The sequence below is a fragment of the Cervus elaphus genome, chromosome 4 (assembly GCF_910594005.1).
Source record: "Cervus elaphus chromosome 4, mCerEla1.1, whole genome shotgun sequence".
NCBI classification, from domain to species: domain Eukaryota; kingdom Metazoa; phylum Chordata; class Mammalia; order Artiodactyla; family Cervidae; genus Cervus; species Cervus elaphus.
In genome coordinates, this window is record NC_057818.1 from 45,896,158 (window position 1) to 45,921,964 (window position 25,807).

Here is a 25,807-nt window from a genome sequence, read left to right on the forward strand (position 1 = left end):
CATGGGGTCGAGGAGAGTCGGACACGATTTGGTGACTGAACACAGAATGTTCCATTTTATAAAGCTCAAAATCCAGTAAAGCTAAAATTATAATAGGAATGCATGCCGAACTGATTTAAAAAATAAACTATTAAAAGAGGGAATGATAACTGATAAATGAGGGGTGATGGAGACTTCTGGAAGGGAGGCAGGGTGGGACTCACAGTGACATGCTGGCTCTCAAATTGGGTCTGAGGGGTTCGTTTTACTGTTAAACTTGCTACCTCACAACTAGGCTCCAGACAGCCTTTAGCGTGTGTCAATTATCATGTAATGAAATTGAAAAAGAGCTAAGCTGTGGGGAATGCCAGCTTTTACCAATCAGGTGGAGAAGACAGAGTGAGAAGGAGCTGTCAGTAGGGTGCCCTGGAGTGCCAAGAGAACCCACCAGAAGGAAGGAATTGGAGTCTCGAAGGTTCCTGGCGCTAAGAGCAGGACAGGATGAGGATGGGAGTGATGTCTGGGCTTGGAGGAGCAGTGCTGGGGGAGAAATGGGGACAGAAGCTACACTGTGACAGGCTGCAGCCAACAGGAAAGATGGAGCCGCAGAGCCCCAGGGCAGAGTCAAGCGGGAAGGGCCTCCTCTGAGGTCGGAACACCCCCACCCCCACTCAGCCCTTTCTCCTGGGAACAGTTGGCCAGAGGGGAACCTGACTCCAGCCGGACACTCTATTCCGCCTGACAAGGTCGTGACTCCCTGGCTCAGCCAGGACTCCCCGGGGGAAAGAATAGGGCCTGGTCACCTGCCCTAACCCTAGGAGCCGGAGCACAGCCTGTGAGGACGGAAGGAGGAGGAAGCCATAAGGTAGGGGCACTGGGGTGTCTGGGAAGGACTCTGGGGTCCCAGCCTGGCCTGTAAGGGTCAGGTTCTTCCCAAACCAGGGGAAACCCTCTCTGGGTCCCACGGGTCAACCTTCCCTGTCTCTCCCCCAGCAGCGGGGTGCCAAGAAGCCCTCACCGTGACCTGCAGTGAGGACAGACAGACACTAATCTCATCTCCCCAGACCCATGCGGCCTCCAGTATCACAATCATAACGGCAGGAACTGGCTTCGTTCCCTCCCTTTGTTTGTCTTGGGAGGGGCAATTGCTGAGCAAAGAGGGAAGGGAAATCCTGGCCTTAATCAGCCGTTACTCAGGCCCCTGGGCCCCTGGGGCCCCCTCAGACCTGGCTGCTTCCTGGCCCTGTGTATCGGGAAGGGAGCTGGGGTGGCGGGTGTATAGAGAATGAGCTTGACCGTAGCTCATTCACGCTAGAAAAAATAAACCCCAGTCCCGGGGCACAAAGAGAAACCCCAGAACAGGGGCACACTTACCATGTGCCAGACCCTGGGCTAGCCCTCCACCTGTCAGAGCTCCCCGACACTGCCCGGCCACCCTCGCAGGTCGCCATCAGGCTCTCCAGCTTCCAGAAGAGGAACCAGGGTCACAAAGGAGGGTGTTGGCCGAGACAGGAATCCCACCCAGATCTCTCTGACTCCCAAGCTATGCTCTGAAGCTCAGCTGACCCCTCCTCCCACTGGGCAGCGGGAGGTGGTGAGGGGCAGGGTTTGTCTGGGAACTCTCCCCTCCACCCCTTCACCTCTTCTTTCTCCCCCAGAGGCCATACCACGGTCCAAGACCCCCGGCTGGGTGGCAGAGCCATCCCCATGACTGAGTTCCTGCCCTTGCTGCCTTGTGCACCCCTGCTGACCCAGGATGTCTGTGCCCAGGACTCACAGGTGCCCCCAGCCAAGGGGCCGAGCCAGGAGGCACAGGGTGGCAGGGTCCAGGGCCTGGCCCCTAAGCGCTGGAAGCTCCTGGAGGTGCCCACCATTCAGATAACACCAGCCAGCGATGAGGAGTCACCCTCTTGCACTCCACCCCCTCAGTGCCTGCAGCTGCCGAGGACCCCAGACCCGGAGAGTTCGCCCCAGGACAGGTCAGACCTAGGTGGTGGGATGGGAAGGGGGTTCTCTCTCTCAGGACTCAAGCTCAAGGGTGGGTTTCCTGTGGCTGGCACTGTCCTGGTGGGGGTTTGAAGGTCAGTTAGAATGTGGCTTTAGCCCCACAGGGGCCTGACTGGAAGTTGTGAAATACATGCAGATAAAAACTGGAATATGTGTTGGGTTAATCAGCTGTGCTCAGCTGAGCACTGCTTACTAAAACCAGAGGCAAATACTCACCAACTGGTGTTTTTCAAACTTTGGGTCATGACCCATTTAAGGGCCATGAAACCAATGTAGTACACTGCAGTGAACACTTTTTTTTTTCCCCAGATAGAATCAGGAGAGAACTGAACATAACACAGTGTAAAAAAAAAACAAAAAATAAAAAGACTAAGAAAAAAATGCAATGTAGCAGGCAGTGAACAAGTGTGGTTTCCTACTGATTTTGTGACATTACATATATAGCAGACCCTCCATCCCCATGGGAGTATTCTAAGACCCCTGTGGATAAACTCTGCAGATGCTCAAATCTCTTATATAAAATGGTGTAGTGTTTGCACATTACCTCCTCACACTCTCCTGTATACTTTGGAATACCTCTAGGTTACTCACAGGTTTCTGTGCTGTGCTGTGCCATGCTCAGTCACTTCAGTCATGTCCAACTCTTTGCGACCATGTGGCCTGTAGCCCGCCAGGCTCCTCTGCCCACAGAATTTTCCAGGCAAGAATTCTGGAGTAGGCTGCTCCAGAATTTCCTACTCCAGGGGAATCTCCCCCAAAAGGGGACTGAACCCGCATCTCTTGCATCTCCTGCTTTGTTGGCAGATTCTTTATTGTCTGAGCCACCAGGGAAGCTCCAAATACAATGCAAACAGTTGCCAGCCAGCAAACTCAAGTTTGCTTTCTGAAATTTTTTTTCAAATTGAAGCCCAGTTGATTTATAATGTTGTGTTAGTTTCAGGTGTACAACAAAGCGATTCAATTATACATACATATATATATATCTATTCTTTTTCAGATTATTTTCTACTACAGGTTATTTATCGTAAGGTGTTGAATATACTTTCTTGTGCTATACAGTATATCCTTGCTGTTTATTTTTTTTCTTTTTGGCTAAGCCACAGGGCTTTCGAGATCTCAGTTCCTCAACTAAGGACTGAACCCAGTACTGGCAGTGAAAGCGCTGAGCCCTAACTGGACCGCTAGGGAAATCCTAGACTCCTAATTTATCGCCTTCCTGTTCTGGAAAATTTTTATACAAAAATTATTATGCTATACACCTGAAATTAATATAATATTATCTATCCAGTTTTTAAAACCTGAAGTGTCGTTAATTTACAATGTTGTCTTAGTTTCAAGTGTATTCCTCCCAGAATTTAAAAAAAATTCTGTTTTGATCTTTGATTGGTTGAATCCATAGATGTGGAACCTGCAGATATAGAGGGCTGATTCTATTTCTAATTGTGTACTTGGAGACCAATATAAATGGTATTTCCTGTTGCAGCTCATGGGCAAAAAAAAAATGTTTAAACAAAACTTCTACAAAGGAACACTACCTCTGGCAAAAGGAGACAGGAACAAGGAGGTTGAAGGCTATAGGAGGAAAGAACTACGCTGGCCTTTAACAGAAATGTCCATTGTGTTTTTTTCCAACAATGAACATTTGGATAAGAGTTAAAGTTTATGAAGTAGGGCTCTGTGTGTTAATGTGGAGAAATCTCAGAAATAAAGATGATGGAGAAAAACAGGTTGCAAAATGATAGTAGGAGCCTAATTATGTATATTTTTAAAAGATTTTGAACAACAGGATATATTGTTAGTGGATGCATCTTGATGCAGAAAAAGGATAGAAAAATGTACAAAAATGGTAAAATGTCCACACCTATTATATATGCTTGGTGGGGACCAAGATAACTCTTGTATTTTTCCTGTTTGAAATAAACATTCCCTAATTTAAAATTTTTAAGTATTTCAAAAGAAGAAACAGGCCAAGAGAAATACAAAAAAAAGAGAACAGTGAGACAGAGGGAGATGGTGGGAGGAGGACCTCACTGGGATCTGACCCTGAGATCTGACCTTGAGAGGCAGTTGTCCAAGAAGTGATCTTTCCTACAGAGGGAAAGGGAATGCAAAGGCCTGGGGGCAGGAACAGGAACTGGGGAGTCAGAGCAACAGCAGGGAGGCTGAGTAAGCTAGAGGCAGTGAATAAAAGGGAGCCAGAGAAGTTAAGAGTGGAGTCTTTGGTAACTTTGCTTTTAGCTGGACTGAGGTGCAGTCAGAAGGCTCTGTGCTGGAGGGCTTCGACCTGACACGGGTTCACAGGCTACTTCAGGCTGTGTGTGGGGAGCAGGCTGTAGGGGTTGGGAGGGAGCAGGGAGACCAGGGAGGAGGCTGTATGATGGTCCAGGAGGGAGAGGATGGAGGCTGGGCCAGGGTTGGGGCAGTGAGGGAGAGGAGTTTAAACTGGATAGATTTTGTAGGAGGAGCCTACAGGGTTTGCTGAGAGACTAGAGGGAAAGAGAGGGGTCAAGACAGGCTGAAATTTGGGGCATTCCACCCACCAAAATGGGCATCCCAGGCAGAGCTATTGGTAAAGTCTCTACCTGCCAACGCAGGAGATGCAAGAGTCATGGGTTCAATCCCTGGGTCTGGAAGATCCCCTGGAGAAGGGAATGGCTACCCATTCCAGTATTCTTGCCTGGAGAATCCCATGGACAGAGGAGCCTGTCTGGCTACAGTCCACAGGGTTACAAAGAATTGGACAGGACTGAGTGACTGAGTACACACCCACCAAAATGGAGAAGTCAGTGGATGTTTTAGGAGGGAAGGGGTGTAAGTGTGGAAGAGCAGTGGGAATGGAGTTTTTTCCAAGAGGTAGGAACAGCCTGTTCTGGAGAGGGGTGGGGAGCAAGTCTGAGCTAGGGGGCCTGTGGCCAGGAGCTGTGAGGTTCTGCGCACAAATCTGTGTTCTCGGGGGAGGAGTCCAGGACACCGAGAGACCTGGGCAGCTGCTGCAGAGATAAAGGTGGGTTAGGGCATCAATGGAGGATTGCGTCCACCAACAGTGACCTTGGCGAGTCACTTAGCATCTTTGAGGCCGGGGCTTCCCTTTCTATAAAAGGGGAGCACTCCCACCTCCCCAGCTCCCAACCCCGTCCTGTGGGAAAACCCTGACCACAGAGTTGGTGGGGTTCCCGGGACTGGGGTGACTTGCTCGACGTCATGGCTGACTGCGGCTGGCACCGAAAGGGGTCCCCGGAGACGCCGCTCAGAGATGTGGAGAGGGAGGAGGCCTAGGGCCCCACCTCTTTCCGCCAGCTGCGGTTTCCCGCGTCCCCACTGCCCCAACACCTCCGTTTCCCCGAATCTCCCTCCCATCCCCAGCCCCGCCCCCTCTCTCAGGTTCCGCCCCGGGTGGAGAGTAGGGGTACGTAGCGCGCCCGGCCCGAGGCCTCACTGGAGCGGAGGACCCCTCTCTGGGTACCAGGCGAGCGCGTCCGGCCTGTGCCCAGGCTACCACGGCGGAGCTGTGTTTCTGATCGAGTCTGTCTCTCTGTTTTTCCGTCCCTTCCCGGTCCATTTGTCTGTCTCTCTCCTTAGATCCTCCGTCTCTCTCTTTCTCTTCGCCCCTCTTCTTGCTCTCTCCGGGCCCTGACGACCCCGCCGCCCCCTCTCGACCTCTGTCTCGCTCCTCCTGCTCCTGCGCCCCGTCACTCCATCTCTAATTCTCCCTCCAGTATCGGATTCCTCCCTGGGGTCCCGCTGGGTCCCCGCCGTCCCTCCCTCGCCTCTGACCAGCCCCCCCGGGGTCTCCCTCTAGTTCTCACCTCCTGCTTTCCCGCCTCCCCTCCGGTCCCTTTCTCCCTCCGGGGATCTGAGTCTGCCTCGAGGCCCAGCCGTCCCTCCCGGCCACCCTTCCCCGCCAGGGCCGAGCCCTCCCCTCTCGCCCCCTCCCGCGGGCGGGGGGCGGGGCCGTGACGCGCGGGGCGGAGGCAGGAAAGCGGAGCTGACGCCTCGGCGGCGTCCCGCGGCCCCGGCCTTTTGTGCGGGCAGAGGGCGGCGGGGTTGGGCGGGGGTGGGGGGCACGGCAGCCAAAGAAGGAGAGGCGGCTGACCGGCGGGGACGCCTAACGCCTCCCAGCCCTGCACAGCCCGGCCCGGCCCTGCCCTGCGGCTGGGCGCGCCCGCCGCGCCGCATCCATGTTCGAGTGAGGACCGCGGCGGGGGCAGGGGTGCGGGCGCGGGGAGGTCCGGCGGGGGTCGCTGGGGCGGGGGCTCCACGGGCTCGGCCCGGCGTGGCGCGATCGCAGCCGAGGTCCAGGAGCTTGTGCACCGGGGTCGGCCGGAGGGGAGAGGAGGGAGGCCTCGGGGGCCAGGGGTGCACTCGGGGTTGGGGCGCTGACGGCGGGGTAGCCCCCCGGGTCTGCTTGGCACTGCCCGGACGCGATGCGCCAGCCTGGCCGAGCTTTGGCTGAGGGTCCGGGGCTCATCGCGCTAGGAGCGCGGCCTGCTGGGAGCGCCCCGGGCCTCCTTTGCCGCTGCTTGGGAGGTGAGGAGTGGGCGCGAGGCTGACCCGGGTCTTTGGGGCTGCGGTCAAGGCTGGGCGGAGACGAGACCCCGCCGACCGGGCTCCCAGGCCCGTGAGTCCGGGACAGGCCCGGGAGCAGCCTCTCCAGGTCTGGGCCCCCTCCCTCGGTTCTGGTCTGTCTCGAGTCTCGAGGTTGCTCAGATGGGGTCTTATACGTGGCCGGCCGACCGCGTGCCTCAGATCCTCTGGGGTCCTGAGCACGGAATTGACCTAGTCCCTGTCCCGGCCCAGAGTATTCTAGATTATGCATTGTAGATGTCTTGGACGTGTGTGTGCGTGTCTGGGTTCCTGGTGTGCAGGCAGCTGTGATCCTCTTTGGCTCTGTGTGTGTGTGGTTTCATGTGGTGGTGTAAGCTCCGAGTGTTAGTCTGACTGGGATCGTCGTGTGTGTCTGGGGCTTTGTGTGCGCGGCTGTGACTTTCCGTGGTTGTGTGTGCACTGTACCTCATTCCATCAGACATCCGCGTGTCTAGTTGTGACTTTGGAGTGTGTGTACATGTGTCTAAGCCTCCTAGTGTGCAGCAACAGCTGTGGTCCTCCTTGGCCGTGTGCCTGTGTGTGTGAATTTATTATCTCGGATTCCATCTGTGGCTCCAAGTGTCACTGTAAGTTGCCTATGTGTTCAGTTGTGACTTTGTAGTGTGTGTGCGCCTGTGTCAGGGGCTCTTTGTTTGCTGCTGTGACCTTTCACATCTGTGTGTGCTTGTAATTTACCTCTGTACCTATTAGCATAGTGGGCAAATGTAAGTCACCTGTGTGTCCATGTGTGACATTACTGTCTGGCTCCAGCCTTGGTGAGTATGACTGAGACCCTCTGGGGTTGTACCTTAAATCTACGTCTGATTCCATCTTTGTGTGAAAGTTTCTGTGTGTGTCCCTTATGACATTGTTGTATGCCCCTGGCTTCCATGTGAGCAGCTGGGACTCTCTGGGGCTTTGTGTGTGTGAAGGGTGTGTGAAGAATACGAGAGAGAGAGACCCCTTGTGGCTCTTAGTGAGCCTGGGACCCTCCCTCTGGAGACCTTGGGTGTACCCTTGACGGTCTGGAGCAAACTTCTCCTGTGTATAGAACATGTCCCACGCATGATTTCAAATTCAATCCCTGGCCACTGTGTTGTCGAGGTGTGTCCACAGCCTTCCGGGGCTGCGTTGTTCCTGAGTCCTTCACGGCTGTGTGTGTGTAGGGCTCTCAGTCACTCGGCAACAGCATTTGCCACGTCCATCTCGCGCCACGTAAGAGCAGGTCTTTGCTCTGTCTTCCGCTCCTGATGGGGAGTGCCATGAGAACTGAGCTGAGCCTGGACTTAATTTACCTGGGTGGTGCACGTGCTAGCTGGGGGCCTCTGGGACTGTTCTTTCACTGTATGGCCCTCTCTGTCACTGTGGAAATGTTACTTTCAAGTCTCCTGCAAAACCTCCCTGGAGCTGTATGTGTGAATGTACCTGAGACTTTTCTGTTTCTGTCACGCTCTGCAGCTGCATGTCTTTGTCATGCATGCAGGTGTGTGTGTGACTTCTGGGGCATTGTGTGTGACTGTAGTATACCTGTGACATTACTGCTGGGTGTGTGGGGGTGAGGGGTGGGGGAGACATCTTACAACTGTGGGGAACTGCGGTTTGCCTGGGACCCTGGCTATGTGTGACCCATGTGGAGGTTCTCTTTTGTGCACACCCATGCACAGAATGCCTCTGCCCAGAGGGAGCTGTTGGCCCAGAGGGCTGTTTAGGCCCAGGAGGCCAGAGGTGAGGTGTCTGCAGTGACAGACCCCATTCTCTTCCAAGTGCCTCCAGCCGTGTCACCATGGCAGGGCCCCTCCCTCCACTGCTGCAGCCTGCCTGATGGGGCAGCCGCAGGGTGTCAGCACTTCCTCTTTGTCCTGCTGAGAGCAAGATCTGGGGGCGCAGGCCGTGCCCTGGCTGCGTGTGCTGGACCTGTCTGCAGGCACCCTCCCCAGACCTGCGGCTGCAGGAGCTTGGGGGGGGGGGGGGGTCTTGTGCTCAGTCACTTCAGTCATGTCTGACTCCTTGAGACCCCATGGACCAGGCTCCTCTGTCCATGGGCTTCTCCAGGCAAGAATACTGGAGTGGATAGCCATTTTCTTCTCCAGGGGATCATTTCAGGCTGGAGAGGCAGGAAGATGAGGCAAGGGGGGAATGTGATCAGCCCTCCTTCAAACCCTTCCCTCAGCCCACAAGGGCCCTCAGGGTGAAGCCCAGACTCCTGCCCAGGGCCTACAGGACCTGTGGGTGGGCCTGGGGCATCCCATCCTCCTTCCCCAGCACCCCCTGGCCACCTCACTCCTCCTTAGCCTTGCCAAGCTCAGTCCTGTTCTGGAACTCACTGTTCCTGCCCCTAAAACAGCCTTCCCCGGCCTTTTGCCAGATCCTTGTCCTTGGGGCTCAGCTCAAGTGTGCCCTGAACACTGCCCCGCCCCCACCAACTTAGTCCTCCTGTATCTCCGGGGTCCTCCAACTTGAACTTGCATTAGAGTCTCCTGGGTCCCACCCCCACTTCCTGATTCAGGAGGTCTGCAGTGGGTCCCGGACTCTGCATTTCTAACCACTCTGGGCACTTCCTGTGAGCAGCGCTGCTTGATAGCACTGACCAGTGTCTGAGGTCATCATCCTCATTTACCTGTTCTCTTATTGATCATCCCTGTTCCCCAGTCAGAATGCCAGGTCCCTGTGGGCAGGTGGTGCATCTGTCTTGCCCCTTCTGTGTCCCCAGTGCCTGGTGCAGGGCAGGGGCTCGGTGTGCACTCAGAGAGTGAATGGCTGGAGTTGGGGTCAGTTGGGTTAGGCTGAGGTATTTGTGCGGTACCTGTTGGAGTCAGCGTGGCACTTTGGCAGCAAATGGGCTGCGTTGACAGCAAGGCTATGTGCTCCATTTCAGTCTGACAGTTAATAAAGGTGCCTTCCAGGATGCCTTCCAGGTGGTGGGCTTTATGTATCTATGTCCTCCTCCAGACAACCCTGTGAGGTGGATGTTGCTATTAGTCCCATTATACTCGAGAAGAAACCGAGGCCCAGAAAGGTTCAGACACTTGCCTGAGGTCACACAGCAAAGTGGCCCAACTGAGATCTGCAGTGGTCTCAGGCTGCCAAGGGTTGGGCAAGTCATATACTTGGTGGAATCCAAGTTTGGGGGTGGGGTAGGTAGGGGGGACTGAATCACTCATTCAGTCCACAAGGGCAGAAGCTTGCAGAGCACATGCAGTATGCCAGGCCTCCTTCTAGGCAGGGGGGTGCACCTGCGGATGAAACCCCCTCCCCCTGTGAAGGGCACCTGCTGGTTCGGGAGGATTTGAAACCAGAAAATACAGAAGTGCAGGAGAAGTGATGAGAAGGATGGTGGAGAGGGAAGGGGCTGGGGAGGAGGAATGTGCTTTACATGGAGAGGCAAGGGGAGGCGTCTTAGAGAAGAGAGTCCTGAGCAGGGGATGGGGTGAGGACCTTGCCTTCCCCTGGAGTGAAGTGCAATGGTGGGGAGAGCTCAGACAGGAGGGCCCTGAGCTGACCGGGGAGGAGGCTGCTGAGATGTCCAGGAGGGAGAGAACCTGGAGGCTGGGCCAGGGTCCTGGTGCAGGAAGAAGGAGGCAACATAAAAATAATGGAAATAGATCTTAGAGCTGGAGCAGGGGAAACCTGCTAACATTAAAAATGAAGAGTAAGTAGGAAAGAAGAAGCAGCTTAGGTTTTTAGCTCAGGCAACTGAGTGGAAAGTATGTGTTCAACAAATATTTAATATATGAATGAATGAATAAGTTAGTTTGAAAAATAACAGGCGTGACTGAGAGCTCACTTTATGCCAGGCTCTGTTAGAAGGCTCTGTTAGAAGCCCTTTACATGTATGGACTTGTTTAACCCTCCAAACAAGAAGACAACGTATGTTTCTTACCCCTGGGTTATAGATGAACTCACCGAGGACAGGGAGCTGTGAGGCCTGCTCTAGATCATTCTGCAAGGAGGTGGAGCAGGGTGGGTGGGTGAGAGTCAGTGGGCTGAAGGGGGGTCCCCCCAAAACAGGCCCATCGTCATCCCCCCAGCCTACCTCCCCCCATAAGAACCCTCTTCCTCTCCCCCCAGCACAACCCCCCACTCTGGCCGGAGCACGCCAAGCAGCTCTCCATCCCTCCGTAAGCGCCTACAGCTCTTGCCCCCAAGCCGACCCCCGCCTGAGCCGGAACCGGGCACCATGGTGGAGAAGGGGTCGGATAGCTCCTCAGAGAAGGGTGGGGTGCCCGGGACACCCAGCACCCAGAGCCTGGGCAGCCGGAACTTCATCCGCAACAGCAAGGTTGGTGCCAGCTCAGGTGGGGTGGGGGCAGGGTGGGAGGACGGGGATTCAGGGGCTCCTTCTGACTCCTTTCCTTTCTCTTGCAGAAGATGCAGAGCTGGTACAGTGTAAGTATCTGGGCAGGGGGCCTTGCCGGAGGGATGAGAGGGACGGGGACAGGTACTGGGGCCCCTGGCTGCCGCTGTCAGAGAGTGGGTGCTGGGGTCAGGAGACCTGGGGGGGTGGTCTCATCCCGTGCTGCTGCTTACATGCTCTGTGACCTTGAGCGAGTTGTTTAACCTCTCTGGGCTGCTGTCTCCTTGAGAAACAGTACCCACCTTACTAGACTGAAGGGAACACTCCCTGGGAGTCAGTGATGCTGCTGGGTGCCCGACACAGCGCCTGGCTCTATAGCAATCAGTAAATGGCTCTCATTATGGTTACTCTTGTGTTATGGGCAGTGGGAGCCAGAAGTGAGCTAGATACTGAAGCCTCAGAGAGGCTGTCCCGGGCTGAGACTGAGGTGTGCTGGGAGCTTTGAGGGGCAGAATTTTAGGGGTGTGAAAATCTGCCCCAGTTCTTACCTCCCAAACGTCCCCCAGATGCTGAGCCCCACGTACAAACAGCGGAACGAGGACTTCCGGAAACTGTTCAGCAAACTCCCTGAAGCAGAACGCCTCATTGTGGGTGAGTCGTCCCCCCACCACCCCCAGCCAGACCCTGAGCCCCCAGCTCTGCCCTCCTGACCCTCCCCGCGTGCGCCGGCCCGGCCAGGCCAGGCCAGCCTGTGACTCGGGTGTCTGCCCGTCTCTGCTCTCGGCCGCCTCAGATTACTCCTGTGCCTTGCAGCGTGAGATCCTCCTCCAGGGCCGCCTCTATCTCTCCGAGAACTGGATCTGCTTCTACAGCAACATCTTCCGCTGGGAGACAACCGTGAGCCGACTCACCCGGGACAAGGAGGGCCCCGGGGCGGGCAGTGGCCTGGCCCCTTCTGACCCACCTTTCATCCTCAGATCTCCATCCAGTTGAAGGAAGTGACGTGTCTGAAGAAGGAAAAGACGGCCAAGCTGATCCCCAATGCCATCCAGATCTGCACGGAGAACGAGAAGGTGAGCGAGAGGAGCGGCCAACAGGGGCCCCTGGGTCCCTGATCTTCATTGACTCCTTTCTCCTCCCCACCACCCAGAGCCCTGTTCACTCTGCACCCAGCTTCTCCCACGGAATACCTGTTCTCTTTACTCTCCAGCCCCAGCCTGGGCTCCCATCGTCTCTAGCCTGGACCCCTGCACCTGCTGCTGACTCAGGCCCTGCACTCTCCCCTCACACAGATGCTCAGGGATAGTCCTAATAGAAAAATTCTATCAGCTCAGAGGCCTTTTCTGCCAGGAAACCTTCCCTGATACTCCATCTATCATGATTGTTGCCTCATGGTCCAAGATGGCTGCCTCACACCAGTGGCCCAGACAGGAGAAAGAAATAGGGAGGGAAGTCTTCACAGCAGACTTCTCTTTGTGTTTTCTTGGCCAAAGGGGGATCTGTTAGCCACCCCTAAGTGGGCACAGGAGACTGGGTATGTGCCCTGGGCTTCCCCCGAGCAGCCCAGCCACTCTGGGCTGACCTTGTCTCCCGCCCTGGACTGTTAGTCCCGGGGCAGAGCTAGGGGCCATCTCTTAATCACTGGGACTCCAGAGTTGTCCACTGATGGGCTGGGCACAGAACTGACATTCTGTGGGGTGAGCGAAGGGATGACAGTAGATACATCGGGCTGGGGAACCGGGATCACGGCGTGTGCACAGGTGGAGCTTCCTCCTCGCTCTGGCTTGGTGTCTCCCCAACTGCTCACACCCCTCTCTCTCCTGCAGCATTTCTTCACCTCCTTTGGGGCCCGAGATCGCTGCTTCCTCCTCATCTTCCGCCTCTGGCAGAACGCGCTGCTTGAAAAGGTGGGCCTGGGCGACTCCTGGACAAGGAGGCTAGAGGCCGGGCGGGGGTCGGGGGGCACCATGGAGCCAGGGATGCTAGGACTTGGGGGACCCCTCCAGCTCTTCTCCATGGGCAGCAGCTCCCAGCACACCTGCAGCTTCTCCATAGGCCACCCCCCACTGCCCAGAGGGCCTCCACGGGCTGCAGTGCCATAGCCCACCCCAGAAATGCGTACCCACGGCCCCTTGGTAACCACCTGTGAATCGGAAATGCTCTGAAGGGACTTCCCTGGCAGTCCAGTGGTTAAGACTCTGAGCTTCTAATGCAGGGAACGTGGGTTCAATCCCTGGTCAGGGAACTAAGATCCGATATGCTGCATGGCCAAAAAAAAAAAGGAAAAAAAGCTCTGAAAATGGGGAGATTTGGGATACATTTGGCAACAAAACCTGACTTGCGCTAACATGGAGATTTACAATCCCTGTCAGCACCGTCTAACAGAACTTGGTGCTATGCTGTCTGGTATGATAGTCACTAACAACACGTGCCTGTTGAACTCTTGACTAGTGTGACTGGGGAACTGTATTTGTAATTTAATTTCAGTTTGAATTAATTTAAACTTAAAACATGCTGTGTGCTTCTTATATAACACAGGTCTGTATTTATCTCAATTAATGGGCCACAAAATATTTATATGTATGACTGGGGTCAATCTTAAATATAACTGTGATTCAACATAAAATTATAGTATCCAGTATAGAATATACCAGTGACCCTCAAACCAGAGTTTCAGGAACCCTTTGCACTCTTTAATTATAGACTCCAAGGAGCTTTTGTTTAAGTGCAGTATATCTGTCAATATATACTGGATTAGAAATCGAAACTGGGAGCTTTTTAAGCATAAGATACACCACTACACTTGGATTAGCCACCAGAACAATGATAATATCACAAAGTCTCTGGGAAAACCCAACTGTACACTCATGAAAGAATAAAAGTGAAAAAGGCAAGTAATATCTTATACTACTAACACTTTCATACTTAATGGAAATAATTTTTCCCTCATGGATTCCCTAAAAGAGTCTAGGGGACACCCAGAAGTCAGACCATACTTTGAGAACCTCTGGTATACTCTGCACTTACTGGATACTAATATAATACAGATATTTTGGGTATTACAGTATAGGCACTGTATAAATTTTCTTAAATCCCCAAATTTCTTAATTTTGAATCAAGTTTTACCCCAAAGATTTTGAGTAAGGGATTTCAGACCTTTACTTATCACATTCTAATAGTCTGTTATGGGCCAACTCTGAGTGGGCTGTCCTGGAATGTCCATTATGGTTGAATGAGTTTATGTAGCATGCATTTTGGCAGCAAGCAGCAGAAAACCCAACCAGACAATGGTTTAAGCAAACAGATGCTGAAGTACTTCAGATGGTAATAATAATAGCTAGCACTTAACAGAGCTACTGGGTGCCAGGAACTGTTGTGAGCTTTCCATGAATTAACTTAATCATCACAGCCACCCTTTGAGGCAATATGGTTATCTTTATTTCACCAAGGAGGCACAGAGGGAAAGCCTTGTCCATGGTCACATATGCTTTTCTGTGGCTGAGTGGGGTTCTGACCCATTGTAGTCAGGTTCTGGCGTCCACTTAATCACACTGATGCCCACGTAACAAGAGGTCTGGAGGTAGGCAATCCCAGGGGGTGGGGGGCGGTGGGGTTGAGGGCTCCCTGTGTCATTCAGGACCCAAACTCTTTTTTTTTTTTCCAAACTCTTATCCATTATTTCACACCATCATCTTTCTGCTGTTAATGTTTTGTTCACATGCTTATTGCCTCATGGTTGCAGTGTGGCTGCTACAGCTCCAAATGTCATGCCCTCACTTAAGTGTCCCAAACGTGAAGGAAGAAAGGGATGGATGGAAAGTGAGCATTCCTTTATCAGGAAGGGAAAGTTTCTTTCAGCAGACTTTTCCTTACATTTCTTTGGCTAAAACTTGGTCACATGATCACCTTTGGTTGCAGAGTTATATGGATTATATGGCAAATGAAAAAAATGAGTTGGTATAAGCCAGTTTTAATTTGCTGGGGCTGGGGAAGATTTTCACCCCAGACTTATCAGGGTCCTGCTGGCAAGAAGGGAGGGTGGATAGATGTTGGGGTCTGCTACTGCTGGCATGCAGCACCTCAGAAGGCCCAAACACACTCCTCTAGCAGGGCTCACTCATATCCTGTCCTCTGAGGCAGCTGCAGCTGTGGCCATCCTCAGGGGCAAGAGTTCTGGAGCAGGAGCCTGAGGGAGGGACAGGGCAGCATCAGAGTCTTCAGGGAGGCTGAGGGCAGCCAGACTGCTGGGGATGGAGTTCAGCCCCATCACTGAGTGCAAGTCACTGAACCCCATCTGTCAGATGGGGACCATTCCTTCCTTGTAGCACCTGAGCTGGCCCCAGAATAAGTGCTCCATCACGTCAGCTCTTGGGAGGTAGTACATCCAAGTGGTTAGCTCCAGGGCTGCCCCATCACCTCAGTACCACCACTTCCTAAATGAATGATGTTGCCTACCTCTGTGGGGCTTCCCAGGTGGCACCAGTGGCAAAGAACCTGCTTGCCAGTGCAGGAGATGCAAGAGACATGGGCTCAGTCCCTGGGTCTGGAAGATCCCCTGGAGTTGGAAATGGCAGTTCACTCCAGTTATCTTGCCAGGAGAATCCCGTGGACAGAGGAGCCTGGCGGGCTACAATCCATGGGGTGGCAAAGAGTCAGACACGACTGAGCACACACACACGCACCTTTGTGCCTCATTGTCATTATCTTGAAAGGATCATAATATTAGCACCTACTTGACAGAATTGTTTTGAAGACTTGTTGAGTTGGCACACGTGAAGGGTTAGAAGAATGCCTGGCATGTGGTAACAATTCAGTGAATGTCAGTTGCTGCTGCTGCTACTATTATTATTACTATCTCATCAGTCTCATCATGCCACTCTGGCCGTGGGTAGCTCCTGAGGACGCCTGGGAGAAGTATTGATGGGGGGCAGGACCGCATGGTGGGTGGGAGCATTGGCTCCGGAGTCTGGCTGGGTTTGAACCTCAGAGTTGAACTCAAGCACGACTTCTCCGCTCTGGGCCTCATATCCTCCTCTATAAAACTGGGAAGTTTAACCTGTAGCAGTGAGAGTATTGTGAGGACCCAAGGGAGAATTCCCCAGTACACTGGCTCCTACCCAGTGGGTTGAGAGAGGTCTGCGATGGGAAGTCATGCTCCCCCTTGTGGACACCGGGGGAACTGCTGAGGCTGAGGCTGGTGTGGGCCAGAGGGAAGGGCTCTGACTGCAAGGTAGAGGCCAACCCAACGTCCTGTCCATCCAGACGCTGAGTCCCCGCGAGCTCTGGCATCTGGTGCATCAGTGCTACGGCTCAGAGCTGGGTCTCACCAGCGAGGATGAGGACTATGTCTGCCCCTTGCAGCTGAATGGCCTAGGGTGAGTCGATGGTTGGTGGCTGGTTCCGGGGGGTTGGGAGGAGACACAAGGGACTGTGTCTGTAGCTCCTGGAATCCTGGGTGGACTGAGGTGGGTGTACAAAAGTTTGGGAGACCAGGAGGGTGCGTGGGATCTCAAAGATCACAGTGGTCTCACTCCCTCTCTTTCTCCGCAGGAGCCCGAAGGATGTGGGCGATGTAATCGCCCTGAGCGACATCACCCCCTCGGGGGCAGCTGACCACAGCCAGGAGCCGAGCCCCGCAGGTTCACGCCGTGGCCGCATCACCCCCAACCTGTCCCGGGCCAGCAGTGATGCAGACCATGGGGTGAGCAGGCGGGTAGAGGAGAGAGGAGGGTGCTGGGTGGGGCTGGGGAGAGGAACGGACTGACACATTGAGGGCACCAGCAGGGAGCAGACAGAGAAGAGGTGGCTGGAGGGGGAGGTGAGCGATGGATGGAGGAATGGGATGGAGCTGGGAAGATGGGTGTGGAAAATAAGCACATGTAGGGGAAGAGAGAGAAATAGGTGGGGCAGGTAGATAGATGGAAAGGGGGAGAGACAGAAGAGCCAAGAGAGGAATGGACAGATGGATGGATGGATGAGGTGGGGTGCAGTCAGATGAGGCATGGACAGGAGAGGCATAAGAAAGCTTATGGGCCAGGCATCCAAGACACGCCTGACTGAGAGGCTGAGAGGAGTCCTCCTCCGGGTGGCCCCAGCACCCCTCGCCACTCAGCTATGAGCCCTCGCTACACACGACCTCCCCAGCTTTGGTTTTCCTACAGTCTCGAAGCCTTCTGGTGGATGTGGGCACCCAAGGGACAAGCTTGGATTAAACTTTTCTCTGCAGGCAGAGGAGGACAAGGAGGAGCAGACAGACAGTCAGCCAGACGCCTCCTCCAGCCAGACAGTGACCCCGGTGGCTGAACCCCCGAGCACAGAGCCCACCTCACCTGACGGGCCCACCTCCCTGGGTCCCTTGGATCTGCTGCCCAGTGAGGAACTATTGACGGACACGAGTAACTCCTCCTCATCCACGGGGGAGGAAGGTGAGGCAAGTGGCCCGACTCGTTTGCTTTGGCTACATGAGACAGACTTTACTCAGACGGGCTGACCAAGGGAGCTGCTGGCTCACAGGACTGAAATAATCCACAGCATGGGCAGATAAGGCATTCAGGTGTTCTTGTTAGAAATCTGTCCATATTTTGCTCTGCTTTGAAGGCAGCTTAGCAAGGTGGATAGGAGCACAGAATCTCAAGCCAGATGGCTGGGGCTCAAATCCTGACCATGCCACTTCTGAGCTGTGTGACGTGGGCAAATTATTCAACCTCTGAGCCTCCTTTTCCTTATCTGAAAAATGGATTGGCAGTAATAATGCCTACTTCATAGGGCTGTTGTGAAGAGGATGAAATGGCTTAATACATGTAGAATGCTTGGGCCAGTCCATAAGTGTTGGCTTATTCCCATCAGCGGCAACAGCATTTCCATTTTCTCCATGCCGACTGCATCCTCAGGTCGCTTCTACTCTTGTGGGGGCAGAGAGAGCTCCATCCCTGCCCCAGACAAGCCTGGTGGAAAGAAAGCCTGCTTTTCCCAGTGATTGCACCAAGCTCTAGGGTTGGCTCTGAATGGAGAGCTGGCCACTGTGGCTAGTGGCCTGGCCTGGGTCACACACATATACGCACACATACACACACCCTGATCCAATCACTGTGGCTGGCCTGGGACACACAGGCATGCGCACACACACACCCCCACCCCTGAGTCCCATAACTGTGGCTGATGACTTGGCCATCAGCCACACACACTTGTGCATGCCCACACGCGCGCACACACACACCCCCTGAACCAATCACCTTGGCCAAAGGCTCAAGGTTATGAGCTTGAGGGTGGGCTTATGACAGGTCCACCCCCGTCGTCACTGGGACTGCAAGTATTGGGCCTAGGTGTGTGCTCCACCTTGAACCCACAGTGATGGCTCTGATTGTCTGGCTCGGGGCGCACGCCCACCCTAAAGCCATCCCGTGGTGGAGGGGGCTGAGTCAGTGCATGTCAGTGTCCACTCTGGTCCAGGAGGACGGGGTTGCCCGACCGCCCCACAAAGCCTGGGAGTGGGGAGGAGCGGTCCCCCCAGAGGGAACCCGAGGAACGCAGGCAGCCCCATGCACTGTCCTTCTCTGTCGCCCAGCCGACCTGGCGGCCCTGCTGCCTGACCTCTCCGGCCGTCTCCTCATCAACTCCGTCTTCCACGTGGGTGCCGAGCGACTCCAGCAGATGCTCTTCTCAGACTCGTCCTTCCTGCAGGACTTCCTGCAGCAGTGCAAGTTCACAGGTCAGCGGCTGAGCTGGCCGCGTTACAGGGGAGGGCGCGGGGAGGAGCAGGCCCGGAGACCGGCAGGAACCGCCGTGCAGATTGGGTGCGGTGGGTCAGGGCGTGAGAAGCAGCGATTGTGAGACCGGAGGGGCTCCACCTCCTACCAGCTGAGTGGCCTTGGGCCAGGGGCAGACCTCCTCTGTGCCCCAGTTTCTTCTGTGTGGGGCAGATGTGATGTTGTACCTGCCTTGTCGGGTTCTCGTGAGAACTAAATGAGTCAGTACTGGGCAAGTGCCTAGAATAGGAGCAGATAGGAAGCCATTTAATAAATATGAATTAAAGACTGCTCTGTCAGGCCAGTGCAGAGCCCAAGACAGATGAACTCAAGTCCAGTGGGAACAGCAGTGAAGAGATACTGACACAGATAAACATGTGTATCAGAGGGGTGGCTGTGATCTAGAGGGTATCAGGAAAGGATGCTGGAAGGATATGAATTGAAACGAAGGCCTGATGGAGGAGCTTTCCTAGGGAAGTGGGAGGGGGTGGGAGAGAGGAAGCCCGGGGAGGCCAGCAGGGTACCTGCAAAGGTCCTGAAGCTGGAGGCAGGCACTGGGAGAAGGCCCCTGGGGTTGGGCCCCCAAGGCCAGGTTTGGAGGGGGGAAGCCACAGCACCAGGGGAGGCGGAAGGGCTGACCAGGAGACCAGCAGGGAGCTCAGGAGGCTACGAAAGTGGTTCAATTTGGGGAGGGGCCTGTGTCTTTTTTCTTGATTGATGAAAACAAACCATGCAGCATCCTCTGCAGAGTGGGTAAGACTGCCTTACGTTGGGAGCACTCGAATCCCCCCAAACTATGCTTATTTTCTGGAGAGAGTGGCACATCAGATGGAGAAGCTCAGACTCTGTCCAGCAGTACTGGGGAGCCATAGAGTGTTGTAGGGAGGGACAGGGTCAGCCTTGGCTGTTAGAAGCTTCCCCTGGACCAGAGCTGGAGATGGAGGCCAGAACCTCAGGGGAAGGCTGGAGAGGTGCCCTGGAATGGCAAGGATGGGATGAACCAGGACAGTGCTGAGGCAGTCAGTGAATAGATAGTGACCGGGATGAGGCCCAAAGCTCTGCAGGGAGCCTAAAGGACAGTGGGGCCCAACGAAGAGGGGCATGTTTCAGGGGTTGGGTAGGCCAGTGGGTATGCAGGGTCCTGAGGACATCCGGGGGAGGTGTTGAAGAGATCGCAGGACCCTAGGTCTCAGGCTCAGGGGAGAAGCCAGTACTGGTAGCATGGAGACAAGGGCTGCAGAGTGGATGCAGTGGGCCCAGGAGGGCTTGAGAAGTATGGGCAGGAGAGAGGTCCTGGCTCCAAAGATCAGCAGCATCTAAAGTTTTAGGCATCTAGAAGAAAGACGGGGGACAGACACCAGGGTGGGGGCAGGGAGGAGGTGTGGGTTTAGGAGCCAGTCTCCAAAGAACTGGAACCTTCCCCAGAGGACTGGGTCTCCTACTGCCTGAGGGCAGAGGACTGGAGACTGGGGTCTTCACTCTGCCCCTCCACCCCCCAGACGTGACCTTGAGCCCCTGGAGCGGGGACAGCAAGTGCCACCAGCGCCGAGTGCTGACCTACACCATTCCCATCAGCAACCCGCTGGGGCCCAAGAGCGCCTCTGTGGTGGAGACACAGGTGAGCTGGGCAGGGGGGCTGGCGGGTGGAGGGCTGAGGGTCGGGGTAGGGCGGATGGTGCTGACTCCTGGCTCCCCCCTTGGCCCTGCAGACGCTGTTCCGGCGCGGCCCCCAGGCGGGAGGGTGTGTGGTGGACTCCGAGGTGCTGACGCAGGGCATCCCTTACCAAGACTACTTCTACACTGCCCACCGCTACTGCATCCTGGGCCTCGCCCGGAACAAGGCCCGCCTCCGGTGAGCCGCGCCCTGGCTCCACCACCTGACACCCAGGTGGTCCCAGAGCCCCCCCACCCCATTCTCCCCGTCTCGAGTCAGCCGCAGAATGCTGGTTGCCACCCCGGCAGATGAGCAGAAGTCAGGAACACCCCGAGGTGGTTGACCTGAGCCACCAGAAGGGCGGAGTCGCCACTGACCAGGAGGGGAAGGAGGGGAGGGTTTGGGGGGAAGACTGGGAGCTCAGTTTGGGACGTGCTGTGTCTCTCAGACCCCCGCGTGGGGGTGGACATAGCCTCAGGGTGGAAGGGGTTCAAGGGTAAGGTGCGGGCTAGGATGGCAGTCTGGGTGGGCAGTGCTGGGGCAGCAGTGACGGTGGGGGACCTGCCATGGTCGCGGGTGTGGACAGAGGAGGGGCTGCGGGCTGAGTGGGGTGTTGTGTGGGGATCACAGGGAACCCTTGCGGGGGGGTGTCTGTTTTGTGTGTGGGTGACATGGGGCCCTCTCTGAATTAGATGAGGGCACATACCCTCTGGAGAATGGGACAGCAAGGCTGCAGTCAGCCCCTGACCCCCTCCCCCGGCCCTGCTCCCCAGAGTGTCCTCCGAGATCCGCTACCGGAAGCAGCCCTGGAGCCTCGTGAAGTCCCTCATTGAGAAGAACTCGTGGAGCGGCATCGAGGATTACTTCCACCACCTGGGTAGGGTGCAGGGGCCAGGGCGGGCGGCAGCCAGGGTCAGGGCCAGGCCAGGGCGGCCGTGCAGAGCCCTCTCCTGTGTCCGCAGAGCGAGAGCTCGCCAAGGCTGAGAAGCTGTCCCTGGAGGAAGGCGGGAAGGACGCGCGGGGCTTGCTGTCCAGCCTGCGCCGGCGGAAGCGGCCTCTGAGCTGGAGGGCTCACGGTGATGGGACCCCGCACCCGGACCCTGACCCCTGTGCCCGGACTGGCATGCACACCTCGGGTGGGTTCCGTCAGGCCTGGCGGGGGGCCAGGGAGGAGCTGGGGGCCTGTAGAGATGAGTCCATCTAACTCGGAGTTGCTCCCCCACAGGCTCCCTCAGCTCCCGCTTCTCAGAACCGTCTGTGGACCAGGGCCCCGGGGCGGGCACCCCCAGCGCCCTGGTTCTCATCAGCATTGTGTGAGTAAGGGGGCCGGGCTTGGGGGGGGTCAGACAGGCCTGGATCTGCACCCTGGCTGTGCAGCCCTGGGCCAGTGCTTGGCCTCTCTGGGCTTCTGCTTACGTGGGAGCGTGGGCTTACCCCACAGCAAGGGTTAAAGGAGGCGATGTTTGGGATGCGCCCAGGAGGGCTCCTCAGCTTGTATCACTTAGTTTCTCGTGGAGAGGTCAAACCACAGGGAGAGGGAAACCCTGGGGCTCTGGGGGCAGTGCTCAGAGGGAGCATGGCCTCGCCCAGGGAGCTGGAGGAGTGGGCTCCCAGGGGAGGTGGAATTAGATGGGCCAGGAGAGGTTTACCCATGGAGGTTTCAGGTTTTCTGTGCTTAGCCCTGAGCTGTGTGACACGAGAGACACAGTAGTGATCAGCAGTCCTGGGGTGAGACAGGTCTGGCACCAGACCAGAGGGATGGGGTTGTGATGGAGGGAATGGGCAAGGGCGACAGGGAAGCCATGGGAGGCCGCAGAAGGCTTCCTCTAGGCCGGACAGTGGGTCATTGGGGAAGGCATCCCGGGAAAGCAGAGGACTCTGAGCTGAGACCACCTCCCCCCACCCCCCAGAGTGGGTTTAGGCTGGAGGACCCACCTGTACAGAGGCCTGGGCTGGGGGACCCACCTGCATGGAGGCATGGGCTGGGGGTATGCTGGCCTGGGGGGACCCACCTGCACACAGGCCTTGCCTGGGGGTATCCTGGCCTGCGTGGTGGGGTATCCCACATGTACAGAGGCCTGGGCTGGGGGCAGGGCACTCTGAGAAGATAGAAATGAGATCCACGCTCCTGCCAGACCATGGGCAGTGAGAGATCAGCCTCATGCTCAGCCTCTGGGCCTCAGTTGGCCAGTAACAATGGTCCATGAGGGGCGTGTGATGTGCTCAGCCTGGGGCTGCTGGGGTTGGGGGTCAAGGGGTGGCCAGGACAGGCTGGGCAGCTTTCATCTCTTTGTCTCCCCCTCTCTCTGCCTTCTCAGGATCTGTGTGAGGTAGGGTCCTGCGTCCCACCCTCCCTTCCCCCGTGTCTTGCCCCCCAGCTGCAACCCCTTCTCCTTACTCTGTGCCCCCGGCTCCCCCCAGTGAGGTGACTGGAACGGCAGTTAAGGGCTCAGGCATCAGGCCAGCCTGGGTTTGAACCCTGGCTTTGGCTTTTGTGACCCCAGGCATGTCACTCACCCTGTCTGAGTCTTGGTTTCCTCCTCTGGAAAGAGGGCTAGTCATGGTGCCCCTTCAAGGCATGGTCAAGTGGGTGCCCGCCCACTTGTGGGAGCATTGGGATCCTGACCCCTGACCTCTGACCTCGTCTCCCCAGCCTCATCGTCCTCATTGCCCTCAACGTCCTCCTCTTTTACCGCCTCTGGTCCCTGGAGAGGACAGCTCACACTTTTGAGTCCTGGCACAGTCTGGCCCTGGCCAAGGGGTGAGTGGGTAGCCCCAGGGGGTTGGGAGCTTGGGCAGGTGTGGGGGAGGCCAAGACCCCACCCGGGCCCTGTCTTCTCCACAGTAAGTTCCCCCAGACGGCCACGGAGTGGGCGGAGATCCTGGCCCTGCAGAAGCAGTTCCACAGCGTCGAGGTACACAAGTGGAGGCAGATCCTGCGGGCTTCCGTGGAGCTCCTGGACGAGGTGCGGCCTGGGCTGCGGGGTCCTGCAGTCACGTCCTGAGATGCGGCATAATGCATCCGGGCCTCGCTTTCCTCCTGTGTTAAATGAGGAAGCCATTCATAGTCCTCACCTCCCAGGGTTGCTAGAGAAATCAGCGAGATGGAAGATAGCATTTATTGCTTCTCATCCTGGGGAAGAAGTCCAGGATGTCTTGACTTCAGGCATGGCTGGATCCAGCTACCCAATAGTAATAAGAATCGGTCTCTTACCTTCTGTTGACTCTGCCCACCCCCGGGACTGGCTTTGTTTCAGGAGCATCCCAGGTTGACTGAGATGGTACCTGCAGCTCCGAGGTAGCAGCCAAAGGAAGGAGCTCATTCTTACTGGCTGCTGGGTCACGTGCCCATTCCCCCAACCAGTCACAGAAGCCAGGGGTAGATGAGGCTTGGTCCTTGAACCCCTTCCTGCCTGTGAGATGACTAAGGGATCATGTGAGGGATCTCATCTCCAGGAGGGGTTGCCCCAGACACCCACTGTATAGCACCGGAAGCCTCTAAGCTTCCACTGCAGGGGCTGTGGGCTTGATCCCTGGTCAGGGAACTAAGGCCCCATATGCTGTGGCCAGGAGCGTGGCCAGAAAATAGTATCAACTAGAAAGGAGTTAGCCTGTGAGTAGTGCCCAGCTCACGTAAACACCTCGCCTGTGTTTGCTGTTATTAGTGGGATCCTGCAAAGCAGGTGCTCAGTAAATGCAGTGGTGGGTCAGCACAGGTGCCAGGCGCTGGGGAGCATCTGGCCTTGACTGGGTGCCCAAGGGCATCATAGCCCACGTTGCTGGGTGATGCTAAAAGTCCTTTCTGGTCACTCTGAACCATAATGCTGAGGTCTACCTTTAGGGGCCTCATTGCACCCTGAAATCATGCTAGGAGGAAGGGGAAGGGCTGTGCAGGACAGGGACGAGGGATCACTGAGGCTGGGGTGCCATTGTTCAGAGACAGCAGGTCAGGGCTTTCCCATCCTGAGTTCAGTTCTGATTATGTTTCTCTGCCAAGGGCACGGAATCGACTACACAAATTAACTTTAACAGCAGACACTGATTGAGCCAGATGGTTCTAAGAGCTAAAATGACCAACTGATTTGTTTCTCGTGGCCAGCCTTCGAGGGGGATGCTCTTGTTACCACTCCACCCCTCCCACCCCCTGCCATGTAACAGACAGGAACATTGAGGCAGAGACATTCCCAAGGTCGCATGGCAGGGAGTAAGACTAGCTAACTGCACCCAACACCCTGTATGCCAGCTCCTAGGCGTACACCCGGGAGATCCCTGAAGTAATCCTCTGATGCAGGAATATTACTGACTAGTGTCTCAGCTGAGGGACCTGGGGCAGTTAAGGGCTTGCCCAAGGTTACCCCATAAAATGACTTGAACCCAGACCGTCTGGGCCGCTTCCACTTGCTGCCTTTGTTGTTCCCTCACTCAGTCTTGTCCGACTCTTTGCGACCCCATGGACTGCGGCACGCCAGGCCTCCCTGTCCTTCATTATCTCCCGGATAATGCTCAAACTCATGTCCATCGAGTCGGTGATACCATCCAACCATCTCGTCCTCTGCCTATGAGAAGTCAGACTGGGTGCAGAAAGGCTCCTCTCTCAGGACAGGCTGACCTTGGCCTCTCTGGACCTTGCCTAGGTCCTCAGCTGCAGGATGGTGGGAGTGTGTCACCCCTACCAGCACTCACCCCCCAACCCTGCCCACCTCTCCCTGCAGATGAAGTTCTCACTGGAGAAGCTACATCAAGGCATCACCGTCTCAGACCCTCCCTTCGACTCCCAGCCACAGCCTGACGACAGCTTCTCCTGAGGACACACGGCCATCCTCCTAAATGGACAGACAGACACAGAGGCTCGGTGGCCACTGCTGGCACAGTGTGAGCACCGGGAGCCTCCCGCCCACCCCTCCCGGTGGCCTGGCCAGGGGCCACACAGACACGGGGACCACAGAACCGAGATGCACTTTAGACCAGCGTGTGCGAGTCCAGCTGCCGTCACCTGCCCTGCCAGGGAGCTGGCCCGGCCTTTGGCAGGCCCCCCACTAACTTATTGTGCCCGTCTGGGGTTGTGGGGGTGCCTCCTGGGGTGCACGATTCCCTCAGCTCTGGGTTTAATGTATTATATTTATTTGGGGCTGACAGAGCCCCAATAAAAGGTTGGAAATGACTGTGATTGTCCTTGTAGGGGCCCTGGGAGCGGTGAGAGCCTCCTGTTATACTTTAGATCCCGCTGTGGTAGGAGGGGCATACGATCCATTTTCTGGGGCCACAGATACTGACGTGACCTGGAATTCCCAAGCAGCTTTGCACCATCAGCATCCAGTGTGGGGGCTCCAAGGACAGACTGGTGGCCTGGCTCTATCCTACCTCTGATACTTAGCGGGCATGTCACCTGGAGCAGTTCAACCTCTTTGAGCTTCAGTTTCCTCTGCAATGAGCATAAGAATAGCACCAGTCAGGGACTTGCCTGGTGGTCCAGTGGCTAAGACTCCGTGCTTCCACTGCAGAGGGTGCAGGTTTGAGCCAAGAAAAACAAAGAATAGCACCGGT

At 55.9% G+C, this 25,807-nt stretch overlaps 1 protein-coding gene across 5 annotated transcripts; it reads left to right on the plus strand.

The window, feature by feature from the left end:
- The first annotated feature begins 709 nt into the window (after window positions 1-709).
- Window positions 710-25,425, plus strand: GRAMD1A (GRAM domain containing 1A). Of its 5 annotated transcripts, XM_043892277.1 has the most exons (21): window positions 710-844; window positions 1,638-1,958; window positions 10,639-10,849; window positions 10,936-10,956; window positions 11,431-11,515; window positions 11,658-11,761; window positions 11,842-11,937; window positions 12,691-12,771; window positions 16,127-16,239; window positions 16,415-16,565; window positions 17,091-17,289; window positions 18,429-18,572; window positions 20,109-20,227; window positions 20,319-20,461; window positions 21,037-21,140; window positions 21,226-21,399; window positions 21,489-21,576; window positions 22,582-22,593; window positions 22,917-23,024; window positions 23,109-23,229; window positions 24,976-25,425. In XM_043892277.1, exons 2-21 carry the CDS (start codon window positions 1,687-1,689, stop codon window positions 25,066-25,068), a joined length of 2,439 nt encoding a protein of 812 aa, XP_043748212.1. In that variant the 5' UTR covers window positions 710-844; window positions 1,638-1,686; the 3' UTR covers window positions 25,069-25,425. The 5 variants fall into 5 exon arrangements, with proteins under 5 accessions (XP_043748212.1, XP_043748218.1, XP_043748225.1 ...); XM_043892283.1 differs by lacking the exon at window positions 22,582-22,593 and having other exon boundaries at window positions 711-844; XM_043892290.1 differs by lacking the exons at window positions 710-844; window positions 1,638-1,958 and adding an exon at window positions 5,415-6,172.
- The last annotated feature ends 382 nt before the right edge of the window (window positions 25,426-25,807 follow it).